The 21,685-nt window shown below is 41.0% G+C and overlaps 1 protein-coding gene across 1 annotated transcript; it reads left to right on the plus strand.

Annotated features, from left to right (window-relative positions):
* The first annotated feature begins 5,525 nt into the window (after positions 1-5,525).
* On the plus strand, positions 5,526-21,637 carry vwa5b2 (von Willebrand factor A domain containing 5B2). Its single transcript, XM_087811602.1, has 22 exons — positions 5,526-5,712; positions 6,389-6,542; positions 8,286-8,486; positions 8,666-8,891; positions 8,968-9,125; positions 10,181-10,312; positions 10,370-10,494; positions 11,343-11,519; positions 11,579-11,689; positions 12,978-13,180; positions 14,049-14,163; positions 14,250-14,435; positions 15,304-15,520; positions 15,584-15,909; positions 15,972-16,212; positions 16,636-16,971; positions 17,054-17,185; positions 18,135-18,245; positions 18,311-18,361; positions 18,427-18,523; positions 19,000-19,120; positions 20,013-21,637. Exons 2-22 carry the CDS (start codon positions 6,404-6,406, stop codon positions 20,745-20,747), a joined length of 4,140 nt encoding a protein of 1,379 aa, XP_087667728.1. The 5' UTR covers positions 5,526-5,712; positions 6,389-6,403; the 3' UTR covers positions 20,748-21,637.
* The last annotated feature ends 48 nt before the right edge of the window (positions 21,638-21,685 follow it).

Genomic DNA, 21,685 nt, shown 5'->3' on the forward strand with positions numbered 1-21,685 from the left:
ACACTGAAAGAGGGCATTGTCCTCGGCATCCCTCTGAGGATGCCCACATCAAAGCTGTCCCCCGGGCATCACTTGGCCGCCGCCGCCATTGATCACTTACAGTCTTTTATCCCGTCCATTAAAATATTGTCAGTTCACATCACTTTTGTCTTTCTCTGATGAACTCTGCTTATGTTACATAAAGATACAGTACAACAAGAACTCACGTTGAGTTTTATCAAGTGTCGGAGCAACTCATGCAAACGTCAGAAACCATCGAGGAGTTGCAACCTGTTGATCATTCCACACATAAATGTATTGATTTAAAGGTTTCCGAATAGTCTAATAACAACTGACATTTCTTTAGAGGTCTACCACTTAAAGGTGCTTTATAAATAACCATTACTTATTTACTCACTTACTTACTATTGTCCTTGTTCTTCTTCTCACTACTCAAAGTTCAGTGTATAGCAGTTTGAGCTTTAAAGTGGGGGTCTCTAAACACTGGGCGTTGGCCAAACAGTCTGTGAGAGATTTGATACACCATTTATTTTCTGTTTATTATTACTGTCTGAAAAATTGTTCATTTTTCATTTGAAAAAAAAAAAGTTATTAGAATGTGAAGCCATTTTTTTTTAATTTCACTAAATCAGTATAGAAAATGTGTAAAACACAAACTCATACGACCATCTTGTTCCAGAGAAACCTGCTGATTCAGCATTATCATGACATGTAGCTTTTTATGCACTTAATGTTTGTTTTTCGCAGTCAATGCCATTTTATTTTTGTTGATTTTATATGAAGGCCAGTGCTTCAAAAAACAATGCTGACATTAAAAGGGTACGTGGTGTAATAAAGGTTCGGGAACCCTGTTTTTTTTTGGTCCCCCAATTTGATACCGTTTGTTTTCTGGGCCCAAATATGCCTATTATTAATCTTTAGTCAAATCAAATTAAGTTTTCTTAACTTTTGAATCCGTACATGGATCACCTTTGGATTTAAAAAATAACAATGCCTTTTTAAAATACGTTTCAAATCACTGACTTATATGATCAAAGATCTAGAAAATTTGGATTTACCTAAAATTCTCCAGTTGAAAATGGAAAAGTTGTTATTTTAAATGGAAACGCTAGATGTTGGGGGTCGAACTCATTCACACAAGGGGCCGAAATCGTTACCAATAGAATGTGGTTGTGATATTTTCGAGCGGTCCACGAGTTTTGACACATTTGTATAATATAAATAAAATAAGTATTTTTTTTACATGCATCAAGTCAAAATTGCCATTTATCTACAGTTCCACCCAAATAAATAAACACTTGTGAAATTCTTGTCGAGATGACTAATGGGATTAAAATTCAATTTCCTCGAGATTCACTGGGTTCTGAAAAAGCGGCAGCATCTAGCTGGGCACCAAAAAGAAGTCTGTGCCAACCCGTTATCCAAGGGAGGCCAACAAATTGGAGTCACTTCTGAGCCAACTGAATGGCTGAACGATGAAGAGAGCGGCGGCTCGGTCTTTGTTCACATCAAAGCGAGCCGTCACAAGCGGCCACCAGGCTGCGCTAGCGGCAGAAGTGCTGACGTGGACGTTGAGGTCTCAGAGGCTGGCGCTGCACTTTTGTCCCCTAGAGGTTACATCTGGTTGTGTAGAAGTACAAGATGTCCAAGAGAGGCTGCAGAAGAGGAGATGCTATGGTTGGGGGGGCGGCAGTGGGGGGGACCTTTTGATGTGCATGTTTACTGGGGTGCTCCCTCCATGCACCCGTGCGGCACGATGACCCCGAGATCTGAGGGCTGCTTTAGGCAGACTAGAGCAGTAATCGGCGGCGGTCAAAGAGGCGGCACTCTTTCATGCCGCCCCGTTCAACCATCCATTAAGCCTTTGAAGCCCCTTTGATTCTTTTGGCTTCTGCCAACTGTCCCTGCATCGGACCACGACTGCATCTTCTTCTGCGCTTCTGACAAACGTCTCCATCGTCAATGAACCAATTTCTTTTAACAACATTCCTGCACAGCTGGACTCAAGTTAGATTATATTTTCATTTTTCAATTCTTGATCAACTGTTTTAAACTGAAAAATCAGTGATGTCCATAAACTAATCAAGAACAATTTTAACTTGAATCACTGTATTTTTTTTGGACTGATAGACGGCGGCTAGTTGTACTTTTTGTGACTATGAAGCCTTGTGGAGTAATACTATGGAGCCTCGTGGATAGAGTTTTATTGCCTACCATGTTGGTTCTAAATGGTTTTGACAGATTTCTGAGTGTCGTGTACAACATAAAATTGGGTCGAGGTCAGAATGTAGAACCAGAACTCATAAGGTGAACCGAATTATAACATTACTGTCAATTTTTGGGGGGAAATTAAAGGATTTTTATATAGAGTAGTTATTTCATTGAAGTAGTAGTTCAAGTTGCAGTCAAAGATATTCCAAAACTCTTTTCTTTTTTTTTTTTACAATTCTGATTATCAGCAACATAAACGGATGAATGAACATTTTCATAAAATCTTGATAATGTCACAAAGAAATCAGGTTCAATTCTGGTGGCATTCTCGAGTTCAATTTGAAACACAGAAGCTTTTAAGTATTAAAACTCAAAGCACAGGAGCGAAATCTGGCCCAGTAACTTAATTTGTGTGGCTCAGAACTTTACAAATAAAAGGTTTACCGACACACATATTCACATATAAGCAGAGACAATTAAAACCTTCTCAAAAAACAAAATGACCATTAAAATGTATTAAAACACTCGCATGATATCGCATGTTTTGTCTCATTTAATCCGACTCACGACAACAATTTTCGCCAACTTTTTTATCCAAAGTGCAAGAATGTTTGACTCCCCTGTTGTAATGTTGTTTTTTTTCCCATTTACTTGTATGTCAACTAACTGCACACGTAACATGCTACAATTGGAACTACAAAGAAAAAAAAAAAGGAGGAAAGAATAACTTTTTAAACTCACATCATACATTCAACTTTGCTGACAATTTGTTGTGTTTCCCTTCAATTGGTTTTAGTGCTTTAAGGTTAGATGCTGTAACAATCAGAAAATGGAAACTCTTAACACTATTTTGATCACTTTAGCATCCAAATGTGTTGTTTTGGTTGTAAGTTGTGCTTGTTTTATGGATACCAGTGATTGAAAAACTAGCGTCCCTGTGTAATTTTGATATAGTTAGTAAGTTTTATCTGTATTGTGGAGTCATGGGAGTTGTTTTTTTGAATTGATTGTATGCTGTTTTATAATTAATGTGATTTTATCTCCTTGGGGGAGGTAGGGGCCGTCCCAGTTCTTTTACAATTCTTAATGACGAAGTTGGAAATAATTTCTTACAGTATGCATTAAAAAAAAACCCTACTTAATTATTCATTACAGTAATCTTACTGGTACTTTTTACATATTAAATAATCAAACTCAATTTGTAAAACCAATTTTCTATACACGCACAAGGGCGACGCAGCCCAGCGAGCAGGTTCTTAAAGAAAGAACACAAACTCTCGCCACAATTAGAACCTTGACAACAATCGTGTTGAATAACACCCAGAAATGGTGTTTCGGTTATGAAACCATTTCTTCTATTGTCTCAGCCAGAAAACAATCGAAATCTAGGTCAGTGGGGTACGCAAGCGAGAAGAGGTTCCCAACATTTCGGCGCAGACAGACACTTGAACCCCCGACAATGATGGAGCTCAAGCAGCTCGTCTGGTGTTGCGTCATCTTTAATTAGATGTATTAGGACCTTCACTCTCACATTAAGCGTAAAGACACGTTAGTCACCACCTGCTCGACCTTCCTGCATGAGCTCACGGTCACGATGACGTCGACGTTAATAGAATATCATACAATGCTAAGCATTTATTTGGGTGAGTCGAAAATTTGCATCACAAATGATCTCAAGGGTGTCATCTCGCTCTGATGACGCATCCACTAATAACCTCTCATGGCTATTTTAATCTGAACTTTTACGTTGAACATTTCAAGGTCAAATTAGGCATCACTTGAGAAAACAAAAAGTTTTTTCTGTTTTAAAAATAAAGGAAGAAGAAGAAGAAGCGGATATAAAATGTTTATTTTTCTTATTCTTGCTCACATCATTAAATTCACTTTACTTATTTAATGTCGTCATGATGTCAAGTATTTTGTGTTAAACTGCAACAGTTAATCCCTTTCCACTAAACACAAGCTTAGATAAAACATTTAAACACTTATAAGGTCCAACGGTGAAATATATACATTTCAAAATCACTCGTTTTTATTATCAAAATATCAATGTATATTCAATTTAATCTACTTAAGAAAACCTGTATTGTCTGTTAACACGTGTTGCTTCAATGAAACGGTGACATCTAGCGTCAGACTAGTGTAATGTCTCAATGTCCCGAGTTGTTTCTATGTATTCTCGACTATCTTTCCTCATAATGTACCTTTTTGGCTTTTTCTTGATTTTCTGAGAGTCTTGTGTTTGTCTCTGTGTTATCTTGACCTTTTAAGCACTTATTTTATTGGGTATTTGTTTGATTGTTTAAGCGCTTTGTGACCCTTGTCTTGAAAAGCGCTCCATAAATACTAATTACTTACTTACTTACTTACTTTTTTAAACCGGGGTCTATAACTTTTCTACTCTTGTATTTGATGGTTTTTCTATAATAGATAGACGGATGGATAAACTTTATTAATCCCTCTGGAGGTCTTTGTTTTTCATTGTTTTTCCAACACACAACAACCAGGACAGATTCATGAAACAAGAACAAGTTCAAGAATACACAATCTAAATGTAAAGATAAAGAACATAGATCAAAGGAAAATAACAAAGAAAAAGGATAATATAATAGACGAAGATAATGAGGATAATATTGGTGATTTATAGTATGAAGCATTTTACTTTAGAATTATTTTAGAATCCTAAACTGTCCCAAAATACAACCATAGATTACGATTTATAATTATATTAGAATGTGATATATAATAAAAAAGTTATTTTTGTATGCCTAAAAAAACAAATGCAGATATTTAAAATGACTTAATACACTAAACATAAGCTCAAATAAATTCAAATACTTGCATTATTGCATCATTCTAGACAGTTTTAGGCGACTCTTGTTTAGTGAAACAATACACGATTGTATCTTTGTTCACCTGGAGTTGCTGCGACTGTCTTTTTGACCCGCTGGGAGAGTCGGTGCACTCCTCCCTTCTGCCTCCCCCTCTCTCCCCCTCTTCTCTGCCTCTCTCTCTCTCTGGCCATTAGCAGTGAATTATTGTGCTGCAACATCACAGCCAATTGTCTGGATGGGAAGCAGCCGCCTCACTCACCGCTGTGTGCTATCGTTCCAGCTCTCTGCCCCCAACTATAACCAAACCTAGTTTGTGGTCAACTTTTCTGGTTCAGCACCACAGGTAAGGTTTTCTGCCTTTATTTCGATATGTTTTTGTCATCAACATGTTTTTTTTAGAGGCGAAGAGAAACTATATCAGCATCTCAGTTCATCATCTAAGTCTTGGTCAAGTTGTTTAATAAACATAAAAGCTTTTTTTTTCTTCTCTCCCCCTCTTGAGGTCGGTAGTAGAAGCCGTAAAGAAAAGAGCTGAATCAGCATAATCTCGTATCCAGACAAAAACTCCGAAGGGTGTGATTTCAGAAAAAAAACGAGAGCAGACGATGGGATTGATGCAGTGACTGGACGCCGGGGCAAATGGTCAGACACTGCAGAGAAGTGTACAGTGAGTATTCTAGACGCGAATGCTGACTTCAATGAATAATTGCTACTGCAGTGCTCTAAAGTAAGTTTTGGCAGGAACTGTACGATCAATGCTCTGATATTTCCGTTGCTTTTATGAAGAATATTTAGTCACGTTTAGTGGTACGAGTGTTTAGATTTGATGAGGAAACTAGTTGAGCAGTTGTTCGAGAGGGACGTTCAGTTTAACAGATATCAACGTGAACCATGTGAGCCAGTAGCCAGATGGAAGCTGTTGATCTTGTTAGAAAGGTAGAAAAGACATTACCTGGATCACAGCAAACACAGGAGTGAGTCTGCACAAACACACACACACACACACACGTGGTCTGCAAGCTGGCCTGTGGCTCTGGTCGTCATACAGATTGAATTATGGCTGAAGCATAAAGATAAGTTAAGATCATGTTTATTTGAAACTTTTTCTCTTTTGAATCTTTTGGAGAGTCTTGTGCAGATTTGATGCAACAGAAGGTTGTTATTAGTGAGTGTCGCTCACTGGTGTTAATGGTTAACCAGGTCTCATATATATTCCGACAATCACTGCTGGTTGCTAAGATCCTGAGGACAGGATGTGCACAGATGGTTTGGAAAGAAGGGAAAAAAAAAAGAAGTAGAAGAATCGAGCTGGAGTTAAGGAGCTGACGTTTGACTCTCTTCAGAGTGGAGCTGAGAAGATGGTGGGCCTGAGGAGTCGCTCCACGTGGGAGCCGCTGCTGCTGAAGGCCTCCTGCATCAAGTCCTGCGCGAACGGCTGCTCGCTGGGCATCACGGCTCACCTCACCTACGCCAACGCTGACCTGGAGTCTGTCGAGGGTGAGAGTCATTTAAGATCCATCTGAGAGTTGATTTGTACCTTCATGAAGCAACAACAAGTTCAATGAACTTGTACTTGTATTTATACCAGACTACCAGCCCGACACACACTCATGCACCCTCAACATGTACAACAACTCAACACACAAACACACACACAGACAAATACACTACCCCAACACACTCAGCAATCTCACACAGACTCACATCCCCTCAACACACAGACATAAACCCACCCCTACACACAGACAAATAACAACCCCAACACGCACACCAGCACAGACGTTCACCACCCCAACACACAGACAAATACACCACCCCAACACACACACCAGCCCAGCACAGACTTGCACCAACACAACACACAGACAAATACACCACCCCAACACACACACCAGCCCAGCACAGACTTGCACCAACACAACACACAGACAAATACACCACCCCAACACACACACCAACCCAACACAGACTTGAACCACCAACCATACAGACAAATACACCACCCCAACACACAGAAAAAAATACACCACCACAACACAAACACCAACCCAACACAGACTTGAACCACCCCAACACACAGACAAATACACCACACAAACACACACACCAACCCAACACAGACTTGAACCACCAACCATACAGACAAATACACCACCCCAACACACAGAAAAAAATACACCACCACAACACAAACACCAACCCAACACAGACTTGAACCACCCCAACACACAGACAAATACACCACCCGAACACACAGACAAATACACCACCCGAACACACAGACACACACACCACCCCAACACACACACCAACCCAACACAGACTTGAACCACCCCAACACAAACACCAACCAAACACAAACGCAGACCACCCCCAAAACACTGACAAACAATTACAAACAATTACCCCAACATGCAGACACACACCCCAACACACAGACTCATATCTCACGACTCATCCAGCATAGAAACAGACAAACAGAGTGAAAACACAATAATCACACACAGACCCATACCACCATAACATAGACTCACACCACCCCAACACACAGACACACCCCAACGCACAGACACACACACCAACCTAACACAGACTCGAACCACCCCAGCATAGAAACAGACAAACAGAGCGACAACACAATAAGAACACACAGACCCATAACACCCTAACATAGACTCACACAACCACAGCATAGAAACACACACACACAGCCCCAACGCTAAACATACACACACCGTCCCAACATAAACACACCTCCAGATACAGAAAAAGACATGCATCATTGACACAAAACACATGCACACACAGGCGCACACTCACAAGCCGCCCCAACACAGAAACAGACACATACACACACACACCACAGAAACACACACATGGACACACACCCAAAAATGAAACAGACACACAGTAACAATAAAAAAACATACGCACACACAACCCATTTTAACACAAAAAGAGACACACACAAACAACACAGAAAAAACACAATATAACACACAACCCCAACAAAAAAACAGAAACACACAGACCACCTTCAACATAGAAGTAGATACACACCACATACACACATAAACAAAAACACACATGCATGTAATTGCTGTTAAAAAAGGGGGAAACTATAGTAACAGGGATGAAAATGACAGTGACTTGAGTTGCATTGATGGTTTATTCTGACATTTTTAAAACCTCCCTATCGTTCAGTTCAGCAGAACAAGGTGTCTTTGTGAATCTGTCCAGGTGTGTTTGTGTATCCTCTTGGAGAAAAGGAGGTGGTGGTGGGCTTTGAGGCAGTCATTGCTGGTCGTCTGGTGGGGGTCCAGATTCAGAGCAGAGGGCGGCTGAACGACTGCTGCCTGGATTGTTTCCCCGGGTCTGACCCAGACGGGCGAGAATGGGGCTGCTGTGGAAGCTCCAGCCTGGACGTGCAGTGCACCAACGGTACGAATATTACAATCCTGTCAATATATGCTGCTGAAAGTGAGCGTCTACATCCCATAAATAATGACTTATTACATCTTCCTACATCTGGTCTGATGCAAGAGTTTATATTTTGACTTGAGACTTTTTATGAGGAGAATAAATCTCTATGAAATCAACAAATAAAGATTGTGTTCCAGGACATTTGATACTGGACGAGGACATAGAACGGACCACTTTCATCGTGGGCACGGGGCTCATCGGTCCCATGGACATCGTCTCCATCACGTTAAAGACGACCCTGGAACTTCCCACCTTAGACAACGGAGCCATCCGCATCGTCTACCCGTCGCTGCTCACCCCCGTGGTCTCCGGCCAGATGACGGCCAGCAAGAGTGAGAACGGCTGTAAATCGGAGGAGAACGGGTGAGAGATGGCTTTTTTGAGCCTTTTAAAGTGTTGACCCGCACGCCTGATGATGATGTTTCATTACACGTCTCAGACCAACCAGCTGCTTCGGCGCCACCTCAGGGAAACAAGACCGAGCCTTAGACGCCGAGCAACAGTGCGCTCACGCCGTCTTCACCCATCCTGCCGCCAACTTGGCGCCTTATGAACTCAACTTCCAGCTGCTGGTCAGAGGAGCGTGTCTGCTCGCTGGTACTGCTCCGATATCTGTCTATATATTTAATATGCATTTAAAAACAAGAAAAAATCTTGTTGATCATGATGAATTGATTTAAACTAAATATTTCCATCTCAGCTATACAACCTTTTGAATATGTCTACATACTATTATCTCTGTTGTTACCTGGTTTTAACTTTAGCTCATTACCTTATGTATTCTAGGTCAAGTTAAAAAGCATTGGGCCAAAATTGAGATGATGGTCCCAGTCGTGGGACGTACAAAATCCACAATCTCACCAGTCAAAATTCTTCACAATCTGGCTGTTTTTTATTTAATTATCAACTTATTAATAAGCAAAGGCAGCTAAAAATGTTTTTTTTCTCAGAAGTAACCTTCAGTTTCAAAATTATTTTCTGTGACATCAATGGTCAGTTTAAGGCAACATTTACAATAATACCTGTAGTTTGATAAAGGACATACAAAGATCAACTTTTTTGGCTTACTTTAGGTCAACATGTACAAACTACATGTTAAAAAAAACTCTAGGGATGCAAAATAATGACTTAGTATATTATATTATTTAGTATATTATAGTCTGTATGTGCAACTTTAGGATGGATGTAAATCAGATTTCTGTAAAATGTACTATTAAAAAAAGTAGTATTAAGGGCATATTTTTAACAATAAATAATATCCATTCTCCTGGTAGTAAAGGTTGGAAAATGTAGCTTTTATATTAACATTCAAAACAGACGCATGTATTTGTTTATAAAATAAAAACATTAGAATAATGATCAAATAAAAATCACCAAACAAAAGAGGTCTGACATAACCTTTCAAACACAAATAACATTAAAGAATAATGTTGTTTTAATACTTTTAAATGCAATTTGACATTTGTACATTTTGGGGAACTAATTAATATGAGGGTTCTCAAACAAAGCTCACAAAAGAGTTGAAATGTATAGAAATACAATTTTGAAGCCGCTTTAATTTTTGCTTTGATCATTTATCTAGATGGTTGTTAATCTTTTTCAATCCCTGCTTGTTTAACTCAACACGTCACATGTTCATGTCTCGTCTGCAGGTCTGGAGAGCCCCACACACGCCCTCAGGGCCGACGCTGACCCCAGTGCCCAAAGTGCCTCGGCCACCTACATCACTCTGGCGCAGGACCATCCGTACGACAGACACATCGAAATCCTCCTGCACCTCAGTGGTGAGTTGTGACGAAGCTTCACGGTTCCGGATCATTCCTGTTCGTCTTTCCCGGCAGAACCTCACAGCCCGCTCGTCATCGTGGAGAAGGGCAGACTGTCCTTCAGCCAGTACGAGCAACACGTCTCGTCACGCCGGGATTTCATCCGCTACGTTCGTAAACATCCAGAACCAGATAGGAGGGTGAGCCTCAGAAACTACTTCTTATCAGACTCTTGAGCTGATGTAAAATAGTTGGGGATGAACACTGGGGGGAATTTAAATGGACTCAGGACACATTTCATCATGATTACTAATACTGTGTTTCCATCTAATAAAAGCTTTTTGTATCCAGATGACTTTATACTGTTGTGGAAAAATCCCAAATGCCCTCAATCAGTAATCCGTACCAAGATGGCACCAGTTCTGACAAATTTACTCTTATACCGACTGAAAAGAAAATAACATTGTGTTGCTTTACTTTGATTTTGGTTTCCTTAACTTACTCACTTCTTACTTTATGTTGAAAATAAAGATGCAACGCATCTCTCCTTGTTCATTCAGGGTTAATGTTTTATTGTGTGCTGTCCCTGTTCAAGTAAAGAAATAATAATAATAATAATGTTAAAAATAGACATTTAAATCCATCATATAATTTAACCCCAGAATAATATTAATAGAGTGGAACACAGAGAACGTATTTTTTACTCATAGTTTAATATTATAAGTCCAACATTTTTTCATGTTGTACTTATTAATTAATTTTGTATTACGTGTTTTAATTATAATTAATCATTAACAAAAAATCATTTTGAAAATATTTTAATTTGTTTATATAATTATTTTAAAAAAGAAAAAAGAAAAACAATCATTCAATCTAAAAATTATTGAAAAAATAAAAAATAAAACTCAAAGTTTGAACAGTTTAAATATTATATTCAATATTCAATGACATTTATATACTTTCATATTAATCTCTTCATCGTCTGTGAAAAATTAAAAAAAGCAGCAAAACACTTGGACTGACGTCTCTGGTTCTTGTCCGTTCGTAGCTGGAGTTTGTGCGGAAGCGTTATCACAAAGACATCCTCAACAGTCCAGTGTTGATGCTGAACTTCTGCCCAGACTTGTTGTCGGAACCTCTGGAGCTGAACAAAGCCACCAGAGAACTCCTGTTCCTCGTGGACCGCAGCGGCAGCATGAGCGGCGCCAACATACGCAGAGTGAAGGTGAGTCGCTCGTCAGTAATGGTCTACGTGACAATAATGTTTTTTTATATTCGGGACAGGAAGCGTTGGTGGTGGCCCTGAAGAGCCTTCCGTCCGGCACCATGATCAACATCGTCGGCTTCGGCACCACCATCAAGCCTCTTTTCAACTCCAGTAAACTCTGCACAGATGTGAGTAACGTCCGAACCGAATCGGCGCTCCTGCTGGCAGATGTTCTTCTTCAAACAACACGTCCGTATCTAATCAGGCGATAGGTCAGCGGCGCAGTTGCCGTAGCAGCAGAGTATCAGGTTCTGCTCGGACCAGGAGCGAGAACGACAAACAGTCTCTCCTGCACGCGCTGACCTTTCATGCATTTTCAGCGAAGCAGTCGCTCCGACATGTTTGTCTTCGCCGTGAGTGATGATTGTTGGACAGCAGGTGCTGAGGCTCTCGTTTTGAACACATGCTTGCAATTAAATATTTGTGCAGATGATTTTAGGCATGACTGAACCGTGGAGTGGAGATGATATTTCAGCCTGTCACCACTACAACTAGGGTTAACCTTATATCTGTAGTATAGTAATAAGTAAGTAATAAAATAAGTTAAAATAATATCTACCTAATAGATAAACATATGAATAATTAACAACAAATTTACCTTCTGGCCTTTTTTTATTCTTTTATTCTACTAATACGTTTAGGCTTTTCACAATATACTCACAAATATAAAATATTTTTCAATCAATTTTAGACTAATTCTCTAACTTTATAGACATTCAAATGTCACTCTCTCTTGGTCTCACTCCCTCTTGATAAACTCATCACTGCAGCTGCATACAAGGCTTCAACTATGAAGTATGAAACCACACTAGACTAACTAAGAAGAAGGCTTTTCTCCACTCATCTTTTAACTTAACAAAACATTACTCTCTCCTGGTCTTCTCAGTAAACTCATCACTGTAGCCGCGTGCGAGACATAGACTGACAAGCATGAAACCTCACTCCTCTACAGGTCTACAAAATAAAATAAATATCATCTTGGATCCAATTTCTAACTTATCAAACAATCAAACTCTAAACATCACTTTCTTGGTCTCACTCCCTCTCAGTAAACTCATCACAGCAGCGGATTTTGCATAATCTTTTGTTTTTCTTATTTTCCTTTGTCCTCAGAATTAATTGTCTCAGCTTTCCAACAGGTAAATAGAATTTACAACATTGCAGTTACACTCTTCCATCACTAGGAGGTGGTAAAAACAACATTTAAAATGATAAGGATTGTGCCTTTAAGATGACGGATGCTAACGAGACACTATCTTTCTTAGCAACTTCAACGTGAGGATTTGAGACACTCTTAATTGTGTGACAAATCTGGATGGTGTGGTTTTTTTGGTCTAAAATGACAACAACAACCACATTAACACATTAATTGTTACATCACTAACGGTGACACGTCTGACGCGTATGTTGACACAGGTCACGCTCATGCAGGCCAACGAGTACATCCAGAGGATGAGGGCCGACATGCGCGCCACCAACCTGCTGGGGGCGCTGTCCTGGGTCTACCAGCAGCCCATGCAGCGTTCGTATCCTCGCCAGATCTTCATCGTCAGCGACGGATCCATCAGCAACGTGGCGCGGGTGCTGGAGCTGGTGCGCAGGAACACTTGTGCCGGCCGGTAACTCACTTATTTTTACTTGCAAGGTCGACGTCATTCATAGTGAGATTACTTTTGCGTGTTTAGAAATATAATTATTAAAAGTATATTCAATCAAATAATGATCAGATGAAGAAGAGTTATTGCTATTCTTGTTTTGTTCCTTTCATTTGCTTTTTCATTTACACTTTTAATATCTATATATATTTTTACAACGTATTATATTAAACATTTATATTTAAAACGACAGTACATGTTTCAAAGACACGTCTGAGCAAACAGACTGAAGATCACTGCATGAGTCTGGGGGAGTAAGCGAGGACACAGATAAGGGGACTTTCATTAGTACTTGGACTCCTTTAAGCTCCGCCTTCTAATCCCACAAAGTGCTTTCAACTGCTACAAGAGCCCCGCCCCCTCGCCCCCCCCGCAGACGAACATCCATCCATTTATTTTTCATTAGTATTCTCCTGCTTCACTGACTTTCTGCAAAGTATTTTTGGCATCTGGCCTGGTGAACACTTCCCCTCGTTCGTGAACTGTTTTTTAAACTGTTCTCTTGAGCGACACAGATCACGCTGATGGTTATAGATACACATTTGTTCAGGCTTTTCCTTGATTTTCTGGAACTCCTGTTGTGTTATCAGTTTTATCTTGCCCTTTAAAGTATATACTTTATTGAGTATTGTTTTGATTGTTTAAGCGCTTTGTGACCCTGGTCTGGAAAAGCGCTATACAAATAAAAATTACTTACTTACTTACTTACTTGCATGTCGAAACGGCTGACTCAGCATGAGCTCTGGAAAAATGTGAACATTTCCTGAAGATGTGTGTTTTCAAGTCAAATTAAAGTTTTATCTGACAAGATGTTCACTTGAAACCTTTGCAGATGCTTTGGTCTGGGTTTAGGTCCCAGAGCGTGCAGGAGACTCCTCCAGGGCGTCGCCAAGCTGACCGGAGGGACTGCCGAGTTCTCCGCTGAAGACGAGAGACTGCAACCCAAGGTGGGTCGACACTGAGACCTAAACTAGTCCTTTTCCATTGAAGGTTGTATCTGTAACAAATGCGAGATAAAATGTCTTGACTTTAGTTCATCAAGTCGTTGAAAAAGGCCTTCGAGCCTGTGCTGACCGATGTCCGCATCGACTGGTACCTGCCCGAGAACATGGAGGCTCTCCTCTCGCCCAACGAGATCCCGCCTCTGTACCCGGGAAACTGCCTGATCGGGTACTGCACGCTCTTCGACCTGGCGCCTTTCAAAGCCAAAACTACTGAGGTACTGACGGTTTCGTGTGGTTTCCAGAGAAAAACGGTTGAATATTTAAACAAAATTTAAGAGTTTTTTAAAGCATTCATTGAATTTTTTTTATTTTATTTAATATAAAAATTGATTTTTGTAATTTTTTTCAAAATATTATATATATAAAACATTTCTCTAAATTGTATATTTTTGAATTCATATGCATTTAAATTCAATATATATATATATGTCAGTATATTAGTGCCACCGGACAACACTGAAAGAGTACAGAGCTACGTTGATCGAAATTTCAGCCAATCATGCGACCCGTAGACGATCATGTGACAACGTAGAATCACTGGAGCAACATGGCAGATTCCAAAGCAACTGTACTATATACTATTATACAAACATATTCAAATGAAAGGGCTAAGAATTCAAATTAAATTTAGTTTTTTCTACTTTTGAAATTAAAATACAAACTATGTGTACAAAATAAAAAGTAAATTAATTTGGAAAATATTTGATGAAAAAAAATGTAAATAATAAAAAGAAAACTACATTTTAATATAAAAATAATGTCATTTGTATTTAACCATTCTATGTCCTCATGGCTACAATAAATCGACGTAGGATAAAATCCTTCGCTACGTGTTAAGCACAGCTGCTTAAACATGGAATGATCAAATGTAATTTGTCCGGTGTCTTTGAACGCAACACCGTTTTTACGTATTCAATTTTAACTTTCTAACCTAAAAACGAGTCTGGTAACCAATATGTTATCTCTGGGTCAAGGTGACCACATTTGTTTTTGGGCCTTCGGGTCACCTTGACCCTGAGACCCTGTTTAACAAAGTGATATAGAAGTGAGTGTTTCTACAGACATATATTTTGTTTCCAACAGTCTGAGGGACGGGGGTGCAAAGGAACTCGCAGCGGCTCCACCGGGTCTGTGTTCGGTCAGTCCAACGACGAGCTCTCGCCGACTTCCACGTCCGAGCTGATGCCGGTGGTGACCAGCGAAGGAGGGAACGATCTGGAGGAGGCACTGAGAGAGATCTCCAGAGAAATCTCCTCAGAGTTCTCCTGCGCCAAAGACACGGACGTGGGCAGCAGCCTAGGTCAGACCGACTTTGTTTGAGGTGTTGTCACAGATGTCACAGAGCCGGTGTCGCCCCCTGCAGGTGTGGAGGTGGAGTGGTCCAGCGACGTGAGGACGAGAATCCAAGAGGCGTCGTACATCCAGGAGCAGTATGTTCTCACCCGCTGCTCGCTCAGCAGCGAGCACGGTCTCCCTGCGAACCTGGACAACTCCGCTCGCTCGGACTCCACGAGCAAGGCGTTCCAGACGGACCGTCTGTCGTCCGCCTCGGGCCTGGACACCGGGTCGCTGCCTCAGGGTCTGGAGAAGGTGTCATCGGTGGAGCAGAGGTTGTCTCTGTCTCGCTGGGCCGACGCCGCCTGGCAGGAAAACCTCTCGGTGGAAACTTCAGAGTCCATATCAGCGAAGGTAGTTAAGAGAAGGAGTCGGTATGTGAGTCGCCGCTCATCGTCTCTCTCTCGCGGCGACAGGAATGTTGTCTCAATGTCTGCGACGAGTCCCGTCGGAGGCAGAAAGCCCTGGCCCGCTCCACTCTGGCGGCGCGCAGCTTCTCGACGCCACAGGGGGAGCTAGAGATGCATCGTCTGAGGAGAGCGCTGGAGAGAGTGTCCTTCGACCAAACTCTCGGAGGAGGACGACTGGACGAGAGCGATGGAGAGACAAAGACGACATCGCGAGGGACCACATCACACAAGAGCTTCACCAACTCCAGTAAGTGCATCGTCATCATCATCATCTTCATCGTCAACGCGGTTTAAAAAAGTACTCTTTTATACATTATTTTAATATAAACCATAAAACAACTATAACAAAAATGATTTGAAAGCCAAGATAATGTCTGGATTGAATAGCAGTTGATTGAAAACTAGCGATTGCATTCATTTCCATAAGGGACTTTTCATTAGTTTCCAGGAATATAAAACTGAGTCAACAGGAGCCTTTTTTCGCATTTTACATTCAATCATATGTGGCAACAGTGCTACCGTTTTCAAAGCATTTACGTTTTTCTAACACTAGAGGGAGACAAACGAGTTGAGTCTTGTTTTAGATGAGCCCTCAGGTGAGATTTTGGGTTTTGCGGTTGTGATCTTTTTGTCAATCACCTCACAGTCAGGTCTGTGCATTCATCTCCAGGTGGACTCATTTTCCCGGCCTCTCCCCTGGACTGGGACGACTTCACAGACCCGGAGTGCCTTTTCACAGCCGCCCCAGAGGAGTCGACCACGCGACAGTGCCGCTCCCGCATCCACGGCGTGCTGAGCGGTCGGCCCGTGTCCTGGGAGGCCACCGTGAACCTGGAGCACCTCTCCGCCCCGGAGGTCCAGGACTCACCAGAAGCCGAAGAGTGTCCGGGAGGAGGTGAAGGAGCAGAAGGTGACCTCTGGGAGGAGATGGTTCACCAGCTGGCCGCTCGCTCGGTCATCAGAGACTTTGAAAAAGTGGCCGAGCGAGAGAACCGAGGAGGACACGGTCAGATTTTACACTTGGTTTGGATTACAGGTTGTTTTTTTTTTGTACATCTTATCCGTCCTTTTATTTTAAATCTCCTCAGCGTCCTCCAGGAAGTTCCGTATGAAAGCCATCCAGACCAGCAAACACTGCAACATCATCTGCATGTACACGGCCTTCACTGCCACAGACAGCGGGAGCAGCCAGGAAACAACGGATGACAGACAAAACTCAGGCAAGAATAAATGTCTCCCTTTCTCATCCTTAACAAACTACTGACCCACACATGCCAAATATCACTTTAATTCTAATTGATTATGTCCAGTCAGTATATTGTTTACTCATCAAAGTATTAGTTAATATTTCAGAATCAGAAAACGTTTATTGCTAGTTTGTAAAAAGTGTGTGTTTTTGGATACATTATAAAATAGAAAGAATAAAAACAAACATTACAATAAAAATAAAAATATTTTTTTATAATACACACTTAGTTGAATTATAAACCATCATATAAAAAAATAAAAAAGTTTGCAATATTTAAGTGTATCAATATTTTCTTACATCCCTAGTGTGTTCACTATGTAACTTGAACTGTGGCACTCACTTGGTAAAAAATGTATCCATTAAATGAGGGGATTAAAAACGGCACTTGCATTCATTTCCATAATGATATTTTCAAATAAAGTTTCCATGAAGGGAAAAACCAACTCATTTGCCCCTTTTCTTGTCTTTTAAACAGATATACATGTGTTGTGTGGCAATGGAGCAAAAATGAGATGGATAAAAAAATACAATATAATAAATTAAACAAGTGACTTGTACATTAAATTGGGCATTTGTCAATTAAATAGTTAAATTACATTAAATAATGCATCAAAATTAAATAATTTAAGTGGACGAACCTTGATGTTCTGAGATATCTACCTGATGTCTACCTCGAGGCCCAAACATCTAACTTTAATTAGATTCAACAATAAACTATTTCACTTTCAAATGCAATCAATTAAGACACACAATGAACTAATTTGACAAAGGAATATTATTATAAAAGATAAAATTCTAGAAGAAGAGGGAAAAATAAATATTTAATCCTTTATATGAAGAAATAAAACAGAAATATACTGTTAAAAATACAAAAAATTAAAAATGTATCCTTAGATATGATTGTCTGTCTGTGTGAGCAGGGCAGGTGTTGGGGAAGAGGCGGAGCTCCGGCAGACAGAGGACGTACTCTGTGGGTCTGGGCAGACGTACAGCCAGCAGGGAGGAGGAGGAGGGCGAGAGGAAGAGTGAAGGTAGTCGCAACGTTTCATCTCCATCTTCCTTCATGAGTGTTGAAGAATTGTCCTGCGTCTCTCAGACAAAGACGACACGCCCGCCTCACCCTGCAGCCTGACGTCCTGGGAGTCCAGTAAGTCCTCTGATGACATCATCATCGACGAGGTCGTTTCTGATCGAGACTGTTTCTGGCTTCAGGTGTTGTGGCCAGCATGTCGGCGGGATCTGGACCCGCATGTCCTCGATCGCCCAGAACTATAGAGAGCAAGTCCATGGAGAGCTTCTTCGGGACCAGGTGAACTTGAGTTAAAGTAGAGAAGCACTGAGGCGTGGCATACTTCTGCCAAGGAGCTAGTTTCATATTCCATAAACCTCCATAATTCAACCTTTGTTGTGTGACAGCTAAAAAAAACCTTAACCACTAGACCATGAGTCACGCAACATTTCTTAAAACGTTCACAAACAAATGAAGGACACAAGTTGTCGGAAAAGTCACATTTGAGTTATTGTGTTCGTGAAGTTTTCTGTTTTTTTGCTTGTTCTCGACATGCGCATCAGCAGTGAGAGGCCATACAAGTGAATGACACAACCTTCCTAGATGCATTTTATCATCTGTTCCTCATATTATTATCAAGAAGGCCCGACCGTTTTGTTTAAATACCTTAAGAACTTTATTTTCGAGATGTTAGAAGTTCCGATCGCACGTCAATTTTCCAGAAACGGTAAAGACGACATGAAAAGTGTTTCACCTCAGATCCCCGACGGTTGCAGGTTCCCTCTGGTGCGTCTTCGCTCGTCCATCTCGTCAGGGAAGCAGGTTCCTCTCAAGTCCCACTGTCTGTCTGCTGAGACGGAGAAAGCCGAGAGCGAGACTCCAGATTATCTTCCACTGGTGAGTTTGTCAGTCGTGGTTATAAATAAAGTTTGTTTGAAGGAGCCGGACTGACTGTGGAATGTGGAACTGATCCGAATATTGAATGTTTAACATTGCTAATGTTCAAACTTGTATTTATTCATTCAAATATAGTTTTTATTGAGGTATTTACTTCAGTAAACTGCCTATTGGAAGGTTGAGTTTATTTAATATATACAGTATATATATTTTATTTTAATTAATGATTCCTTTTCTCATAGATTAACATTTTAATTCCAATCATTAAAACATATTTTGAAGTCATTATTTTTACAGTTCATAGCCTTTAAAAAAATAAAATAAAAAATATTATTATTATATAATAATCTTACCAGACCTGTCCAATCGAGCACTGAGATACTTCAACTTTTAAACCACCAAGCTGTAAAACAACCATATATTACACCAACATTTTTTAAATTAAATTTAAAAGGCTATGAATTAAAATAAAAATGAATAAGGAAATAAATAGTTTGAATCGGTGGAATTAGAAAATCAAAATAATGTAATTAAATTAAATTAAGCATTTAAAAATATATATATATATATATATATATATTTATAATAATTAATAATATAAATTACAATATACAATCCACTATCCAAATATATAATTAAATTATTTAAAAAAAAGTTTTTATTTCAATAAAAAACATTCAACATTTTAGGATAGGTTAGGTTAGGTAGAACTTTATTGATTTATTGAAAATATTTTTCTTAACCAACCAGCCACGGCAAATACAGCAATTTTTCTGAAAAAAATCAAAATAAAATAGAACAAGAACAAAGAGAAATAAAATTTTGAAATGTTGAATTCAACTGTTCAATATTCTGATGGCACTAATCTACCGTCCCATGTGACTCTCCTCAGGTCCGGCTGCAGCTGGCGTCCGGGGCGTTCCTCCTCACCGAGGTCTACGCCGACTGTGTCCAGATCTCCCTGGACCGCCTCAAGAGGGCGTCGCCCTACAGCCTCCACCGCCGCAGCCTCAGCCCGCCGTTCCGCTGCACGTCCCCGAGCGCTCCGTCCCTGTCCATCAAACCTCCGCACCAGCACGTCACCTTCTCGCCCTCGTCCTGCTCCCTGACCAAACCCGTCGCACCCCCTTTTCACCACACCCCGGGCGACACCTCCTCCATGCTGGAGCCTCGACTTCGCAGGAGGCAGCCGTCCGACAACGACCCCCTCGCCCTGTCCCCCGACCCCCTCAGCTCTGAGGAGGGGTCCCCGGAGCTGACGGTCCCACAGAGCCACCAGCTCCAGGTGGACAGCGGACGGGGGTCCGAGACGGACATCTGCGAGGGCTCTTCGGTGGAGTTCGGGGACCCGCACGTTAGCAGCCAGCTGGCCCAGGAGGACCTGGAGGGCTCCAGCTGGGCCACCGCGGTGGCTCTGGCCTGGCTGGAGCACCGCTGCGCCGGGTTCTTCATGGAGTGGGAGCTGGTCGCGGCCAAAGCCGACTACTGGCTGCGCTGTCAGGATCTGCCCGAGGGAGTGGACCTGTCGGGGCTGAGAGGCGCCGCCAGGCAGCTGTTCCTGATGCTGCGCCACTGGGACGAGAACATCCAGTTCAACATGCTGTGTTACAACCCCAACAACATGTGAGAACCGGCACCCTAAGGCCGTGCCAGGAGGCAGGTTTGGTAAAAAAACGGCAACATTAAAATCAAACTGCCATTTGGGCCCTTCACCCCTTCTCTCTGCGCCCTGTGAAACAGATGGAAAACATTGTACGAGCTTTCGAGATTTCAGGGGACACTTTAAAGAGAGAATTTTGGAGTTCCTCACAAAGAGCTGACACTTTTACACTAAACCGACTTTTCCTAACTGCCCATCATTCAGGTTCATAATAACGAGTGAGACCACAGATCAGGTCACAGCCATGATGACGCCGGGTGTAAGAAAGTATCAATAACACTTTTAAAGATACTGTATCAATATACAACAGCACTATATAGCTTTTTATTTACAATTTAATTATTTTTTATGTTGCAAATAAAACTGCAACCACAATTATTACAAATAAAATCCAACAAGATCCTGGTGATGACTGAGGACGAGAGGATACAGTCGATTCCAAAGCAGACGTTTGGACCCATTTTGGTTTCAAAACAAATGAAATCAATTACAACTTTTTCATGTGGTCAAGTACTCGACAATACTACAAATATATACTTGTTACTACAGTATCACGATGTATCGTATCATTGCATTCTGGTCAATACACGCCACTATTTCTAACCAACTTAAGGCGTCAACACCTAAAGTTAGAAATCAAATTACTGAATACTTTTGCAACTTATTTAAACCATTGATGTACAATCTTGTTACCATTTTAATCTTCAACTGTTCATTTTGTAATTTTAACCTGCAATGTCATTTTCTGCTACAAGAAAACTTTTGAGTTTTGTGGTCAGTGTGTTCCAGGTTCCAGAAGTGTTTCTGACTAATGCCAAGTTGCCTTTGACTGTAGAGCTGCTGTCGCCACGAGCCTCCAGTCGGTCGTATAGTTTAGAGCTTACAGCGGGAAATAAACTGGACCG

The sequence above is a fragment of the Callionymus lyra genome, chromosome 16 (assembly GCF_982586985.1).
Source record: "Callionymus lyra chromosome 16, fCalLyr1.hap1.1, whole genome shotgun sequence".
Classification (NCBI taxonomy): Eukaryota; Metazoa; Chordata; class Actinopteri; order Syngnathiformes; family Callionymidae; genus Callionymus; species Callionymus lyra.

Coding starts and splice junctions, on each gene's coding strand:
- vwa5b2 (XM_087811602.1), top strand. CDS start 6,404: ATGGTGGGCCTGAGGAGTCGCTCCACGTGGGAGCCGCTGCTGCTGAAG. Junction 9,126..10,180: donor AGGAGCGTGTCTGCTCGCTG/GTACTGCTCCGA, acceptor TCTCGTCTGCAG/GTCTGGAGAGCCCCACACAC. Junction 14,436..15,303: donor TCAAAGCCAAAACTACTGAG/GTACTGACGGTT, acceptor TGTTTCCAACAG/TCTGAGGGACGGGGGTGCAA.